General features: G+C 30.8%; 2 protein-coding genes across 2 annotated transcripts in view; both read right to left on the bottom strand.

Annotated features, from left to right (window-relative positions):
• Positions 1 to 1,172: 1,172 nt before the first annotated feature.
• On the bottom strand, positions 1,173 to 3,388 carry LOC116843568 (odorant receptor 13a-like). Its single transcript, XM_032814035.1, has 6 exons — positions 3,310 to 3,388; positions 2,719 to 3,073; positions 2,169 to 2,399; positions 1,986 to 2,093; positions 1,350 to 1,505; positions 1,173 to 1,223 (listed from the first exon to the last, which is right to left on the bottom strand). Exons 1-6 carry the CDS (start codon positions 3,318 to 3,320, stop codon positions 1,173 to 1,175), a joined length of 912 nt encoding a protein of 303 aa, XP_032669926.1. The 5' UTR covers positions 3,321 to 3,388.
• A 2,918-nt stretch (positions 3,389 to 6,306) lies between these two features.
• The window catches only part of LOC116843564 (odorant receptor 13a-like), a 2,047-nt gene continuing 1,377 nt past the window's right edge, over positions 6,307 to 6,976 (bottom strand). Inside the window, exons 4-5 of the mRNA XM_032814032.1 lie at positions 6,475 to 6,630; positions 6,307 to 6,357 (exon numbers count right to left, since the gene is read on the bottom strand). Coding sequence (XP_032669923.1) covers positions 6,307 to 6,357; positions 6,475 to 6,630 — 207 coding nt within the window. The remainder of the gene's footprint in view (positions 6,358 to 6,474; positions 6,631 to 6,976) is intronic.

The following is a 6,976-nucleotide window of genomic DNA, read 5'->3' as shown; positions in this document are numbered from 1 at the left end:
ATATATATATATATATATATATATATATATATATATATATATATATATATATCCGAAAGCGTATTTGAACAAAGTTCGTATTACGAGATGAACGGTAATAGCTGGTTTGCCAGTTGTTTAATGCACTTTCTCCCAACGATGTTACAAAAAAGAAAATGATAAAACGAGTAACCATTTTTTCTTTATATATCCTGCACATATCCTGGAAGCTGCTTATTTGACGTAAACGTGGTTGAACAATTGCATTTGCGTATTAGATATTCAAGCCGATCGGGTTTATATTATAATCGTGGTTATGAAGCTTTTGTAAGAAAAATAAAGGAAAAAGAGAAAGAGAGAAAGAAAGAAAAATTTTATTTTTTCTCTATATCGAAGAAGCATAGTATCTTGGACATTAACTACTCTAAAACAAAAGTTAAAGAAGGGGATATCAAGTGTTTTTGTCTAAATCTTAATTTTATTTTTCACTTTTTATTTATTTTTAATTTTATTTTCAAACATTTTAAATTAATTATTAAATTTTAATAATTTCTCTCTCTCTAGTTTTTAACTCAAATTGAATTTAAATTTCGTCTTTGATGTGCAATTGTTGCTTTGTAGTGGAAATAAATTATTATGTGTGTACATTTATTACAAATATTGTTAAATATTATTACTGTTTCGAAATTCCTGAAAATTTATGATCCTTAATATTTGCGATTATCTAGATCAGTTGGTTAATCCTGTAATTCGAAAACAATATAGCAAAAGCGCGCGCGCGTAAGATGTCCTATATATTTGACCTTCTTAGTGATTTCACAAGTCTTTTATAATATTGTCTTAAATTTTTGCAAAGTTTGTGGTTTTTTTTTCTCAACAATATTTATAAAGTTTTTTTTCAGATAATTATATTTTTTGTAATAACATTTTCTACGAACATTATTAAAGTAAATTTTTTTAAAGATTACAATACAAAATTTAACAATCTAGCAACAGCATGAGGTATTTATTGCATCGCATTAAATATATACTTAAATCTTGTAATCTTCAAATCCATGTTTGCAATTTAAATTAATATTAAGATTCAATACACCTTATTATGTGATGTCATTAATTACAGTTCTAAATTGTTCTGAATTGTCAAACTAATTACACTATTTTGTGTTATTACCGTGCTATAGTTTCACATAACATTAATACGTTGCATTCAAAACGGACATATACGATGCCGATGCTTTTATGATCTAAAACAAGATAAAATGAATTATTTTTCGTAAAGTATGCGTATATTACGTAGCAAATGTTGACATAAATTAGAGAAAGTACAAAAAATCGAACACTTGTATATCAAGAAATATCCATAAACTTACACTTGTAAAGGTTTCTAACGATAAATCTACCATGTTTCCGGCTGTAATATTCAATTGCTTCTGAGATCTCATGATTATGAATAATATATTCTTCCTGTGACTAGATGACTTATTGTACCACAAAGAATCGTATCCTGCATCGCCAAGTAATTTACTCTGAAAATAATGTAACAAACAAATACTCAAATAAAATGAAATCTTTCTTTAATAGAAAAATTAGGAACAATTTATAGCCCATGTAATATCACAAAATTTTTAAAATAAAGATATAAGAAGATGACGAAAGAATTTATCACGGATTCTCCCGGATTTATTATAGCATTCCCTTGAAGAAAACATATGGATAATGTAAAACTATCATAGACAAAATCAAAAGACAACATCAAATTATATTATGATACATATGTAGTAAAAAATATATAATATTAAAATATGTATTAATAATATATATAATAATTATTAAAGAGGATATATTAATAATTGTATATTCTAAAAAGTGTACCTTCTATAATTGTTTTCGCAAGGAAATTGTTCCGGATGACTGAAATGCTTATAATTAATAATAACTTAAAAATAGTTAAATTAGATTACTTGAAAAAATTATTTAAAATTAATGGTTTTCAAATAGTCACTAACCTTATGGCCTAGGTGTTCTCCGACAAAACAATATATGAAAACTTCCATTGTTACGCCGAAGTAAGCAAAGAATATTTTAAGCAGGGTGATGATATGTATTGAGTGAGACTGTTTCATTCAAATAATCAGAAGAACTGAATCAATTACGATATCGGTCACTGTGCACTCATATACGATACTCACTGTCATAACAACGAGTCCTAGGAAGCAAATTATTATGGTATCACCAAAAACTAGCATCAAAGCTATGTAAGAGAAGAGTCTATCAATATTTTTGGAAAATGAGATGACTTTATTATGATTCTGGATCAACATTCTTGTTGTATAAGCCAGAGATCCATTACTTTGTATTTCCTTAGAACTAGCTTTCAACTCTTGACACATGATTTCGATTTGTCCGGACGCATGAGAGACCTAAAATATACTTAAACATCTGCAAACATTTCAAGTATTATGTTTAAGAGAGGAATTGCATTTGGGAAGATATCGCGATTAAAGGGAAGAAGAATGCAGAACCCAATGTTCCTCACATGTGTGATGATAAAAATTATTGAATTATACCAATCTTTCCACCTATTATTAATAATTATTTATCTACGTCAAATCTTTGACAACGTCAGAGTTTTCGCCTAAGTGAGTTTTGCAAACTAAATTAAATTACAGGTAATGAAATATGCCTCGGCGATATTTTTGGCATGTGGGTCTAATGTTCGTAGCATTTTGCAAAACGTACCAGACTAATTATGAATGCAGTGAGAAAATTGTCTAGATATGCCACTGACATCGAATGCAGGTACAAGACGAGGACGATCCAGGCGTAGATCGGCGATTGCTCGGCATCAAACGGAAGTAGTAACTTCGTGGGAAAAGGTCGCGAAGTAACATTGTATCCCCGTAGAATTTGCACGATAGCTACCAAGTTATCTCCTCCGAAATATAGTGAACCAGTGATCGTATTGTAATAAAACAAAAAGTGCGTACAAAACTTCGAGAAGCTAGCGTTTGTCTTCATTACGTGCAAATGTTGGTCGACCTTCATGCACTCCCGCCAATCAATATCCATAGTGGTCAATAATTCGCGAACTAAGCTGCAACGTGTTTTTTTAATCGGACAGAGATACTTCTAGAGGCGTTATCATTTGAATAAACAATAAACGAGGCATTGATTACTTTTTAGGTGATGTATTTAGTAAGTCACGTTCTTCTTTAATGAGAATTAGCAGACAAACGATACACACTGAGAAACTCCGCGTCAATTACTTTACACGAATACACAAACAAATTGCAGAAAAAGAAAGTCGCGTTGCTTGCCATAGTATCTTACCGATGATGCATCCAAAGTGTGAACACCTTGAAGCTGGTTAAGCTATAATATACAGTCCCCGGCAAGCTGTCTGCGAGACCATGGAACTCACCGCGCTTGCAGATCATGTATATGTACTGATACTGAAAGTACTGCACGAGGAGTGTAGGCAGCAGATAAATCAGCTGGTTGACGAAGGAGAATGATACATCCGGCCAAATACCGAATATTCGGAGAGCATATTTCAGCAATGGACAAATAGTGCTTGTGACTACCATCTGTCGATAATATCAAAGATAATCAAGAAAGTAGAAATCGGAGCACGTACAACACTCTCGTCTACGATGAACTAAGAGAGTGCCTAACAATTCTCCAAGTTCTGCCCTACGTACTGCGTGCCTACATCGGTGAACAACGATCGGTCGTTATTGGTCGTACGTGTTGGGTACTATAGCAGTAAGAGTCGATATAAAAGTCGGAGCATGTACTGCACTCGCGTGTATGATAAACTGAAAAAGCATCGTCCGATCCTCCAAGTGCATCTCCATGTGCTTTGTCCCCACTCCGGTTAGTAGCGATCAATCATCATTATACATAGCGTAGTATAATAGTTACACTTATTTTCCACATAATTATCCTACAATTCCATCCATCCGTTGAATAATAGGCTCTAAATACGTATCGAAAAAAGTTGAAGGTACGTCTCCTCAATCGAATATCAGTCTTTTCTCTGTTTCAAGAAGATTATTCCACGACAAAGATATATCATGTATAAAGTACAAGTGATTCTCGCATTTTTTGCGTGTACTGAAAACCATTTAAAGTACGACGACTGCATTAGTTATTCTAACAGAACAGAATTGAATTGCACGCATGGTCACGAGTCTTATAAAAAGTAAACGGCGGGAGTACATTGTGTCTTCCTTTGACCACGATCAAAGAGCTAATAATGACGGGTAATTTTCATAAATGTTAGGAAGAACAGCGTTCTCCGGGGTGCACATGTGGCAGAAGTCGCAGAAGAAAAAAAATTCTAATCAACTTGAGTCGCTGTAGAAACGTAGTTACAAATACTTTCAATTAAGTTCAGTATCGTTATATTCTTCTATTGCTTTATGCAGCATAAGTCCATGAATATATTTCATAATCCACTAGAACGTTTAATACAATTCATCTCTACTCATATGTCTATTGGTCAGTTGCAATTGAAAAGTATTTCGAGATGACGTTGAATATTTGTTAGACTGTCCTATAAATTCATTAATATCATGTATATATATGTATATATAAGAATGTCCCAAACTTCTATGATGACCCTTAGTGAGAACGTAGAACGGATTGAGGTGAGCAAGAAAGTCCTGTGCCGTTTTGCGATATTCGCAATAATAGTCGAGATATTAATTAAAAAAGATTGGTGAATGATCACGCGCAATATGGTAGATGAGCTGTAATGACGCCGTCTGCCGTTGTATACTTATACATTAAATCAAACTGAACGAAAAAGTCCTTTACCATTTTGTAAATTACCACATAGATTTTTAGATATTAATTAAAGAAAATATATGCATTATGGTATACAATCATATATGTAACAATTTTCTTTAATATTAAAATTAATATTAAAATTAATTTAATATTAATATTTAAAAATCTATGTTGTCATTTGTAAAATGGAGAACTTTTTTGTTCAGTTTGATTTAATATATTTAAGTATACAACGGCAGATAACCCCACTGCAGCTCATCTACTATATCGCGCGTGATCATTCACCAATCTTTTTTAATTAATATCTCCACTATTATTGCGAATATCGCGAATATCGACACAGGACTTTCTTGCTCACTTCAATCCGTTCTACGATTTCACCAAGGGTCATCATGGAGGTTCGGGACACCCTGTATATATATTCAATTGCGTATTCGAATAAAGTTCGCATCACGCGATGGACAGTAATAGCTGGTTTACCAATTGTTTCATGCACTTTCTTCCAGCAATACTACAAAAAGGGAAATAATAAAACGAGCAACCATCGTTTTCTTTATATATTTTATTTATATCCTGGAAGCTGCTTAAGGGACGGAAACGTGGTTGAACGATTGCAATTGCGTATTAGATATTCAAGCCGATCGGGTTTACATAACCGTGGTTGTGAGATTCTTGTAAAAAAAAATAAAGGAGAAAAAGAGCAAAAGAAAGGAAAGAAAAATTTTATTTTTTCTCCATATTAAAGAAACGTAACATTTTGGGCATTAAAACAAAAATCAAAGAACGGCATGTCAAATATCTTTATCTAAATCTTAATTTTATTTTTCATTTTTTAATTATTTTTAATTTTATTTTCAAATATTTTAGATGTCTATTAAATTTTTAATAATTTGAGCTTTCTCTCTCAAGTTTTTAACTTAAATTAAGTTTAATTTTCGTCTTTGATGTGCAATTGCTAGCTTTCTAGTGGATTGCTGCTTTCTAGTGGAAATAAATTATTATGTTTGTTAACATTTATTACAAATGTTTTTGAATATTATTACTGTTTCGGAATTCTCGACAATTTACGACCCTTAATATGTCAATTGATTATTTCTATAGTTAAAAAATAATGCAGCGATAGCGCGCGCGCGCGTAAGTTGTCCTGTATACTTGATCTTTTTAGTGATTTCACAACTCTTTTATAATATTGTTTTAAATTTTTGCAAAGTTTATGGTATTTTTTCTCAACACAATTTATAAATTTTTTTTTAAATAATTATATTACTAGTAATAATTTTTTTACGAACATCAGTAAAGTAAATTTTTTTTAGAGATTACAAAACAAAATATAGCAATCTAGCAACAGCATGAGATATTTATTGCATCGCGTCAAATATAAATTTAAATCTTGTAATCTTTAAATCCACGATTTGAATTTGAATCAATATTAAGTTTCAATACACCTTATATGCTGTCATTAATTACAGTTTCTAAATTGTCAAACTAATTACACTATTTTTTGATATTACCGTGCTATAATTTTACGTAATATCAATACATCGCATTCAAAACGGACATATATGATGCCGATGCTTTCATGATCTAAAATAAAATAAAACAAACTATAATTCCCAAAATGCGTGCATATTGCGTAGCAAACATAAATTAGAGAAAGTACAAAAAAAATACATGTATATCAAGAAAAATTTACAAGCTTACACTCGTAAAGGCTACGAACGATAAATTTGCCATGCCTCCGGCTGTAATAGTCAATTGCTTCTGAGACCTCATGATTATGAATAATATATTCTTCCTGTGACTGGACGACTTATCGTACCACAAAGAATCGTACCCTGCATCGCCAAGCAACTTACTCTGAAAACAATGTAACAAACAGATATTCAAGTAAAATAACATCTTCCTTTAATAGAAAAATTAGGAACAATTTGTAGCCTATGTAATATTACAAAACGTTTAAAATAACGTTTAAAATAAAGATATAAGAATATGTTCATCACGGATTCTTATAGCATTCCTTTGAAGACAACATATGGATAATGTAAAATATTCATAGACAAAATCAAACGACAACATTAAAATATATTATAATACATATGAAGTAAAAAATATATAATATTAAAATATATGTTAATAATATATATATATATATATATATATATATATATATATATATATATATATATATATATATATATATATA

The sequence above is a fragment of the Odontomachus brunneus genome, unplaced genomic scaffold (assembly GCF_010583005.1).
Source record: "Odontomachus brunneus isolate Ranch 3 - 2012 unplaced genomic scaffold, Obru_v1 Obru_scaffold_033, whole genome shotgun sequence".
Lineage (NCBI taxonomy): Eukaryota > Metazoa > Arthropoda > Insecta > Hymenoptera > Formicidae > Odontomachus > Odontomachus brunneus.
This window is presented reverse-complemented; position numbering and strand designations above follow the sequence as displayed.

What these genes read in the sequence shown, in the direction of transcription:
- LOC116843568 (XM_032814035.1), bottom strand. An exon ending in CTGCATTCATAATTAGTCTG is followed by an intron (nt 2,400 to 2,718) that starts GTACGTTTTGCA and finishes AGTATATTTTAG; the next exon opens with GTCTCTCATGCGTCCGGACA. An exon ending in CGTTAGAAACCTTTACAAGT is followed by an intron (nt 1,224 to 1,349) that starts GTAAGTTTATGG and finishes ATCTTGTTTTAG; the next exon opens with ATCATAAAAGCATCGGCATC.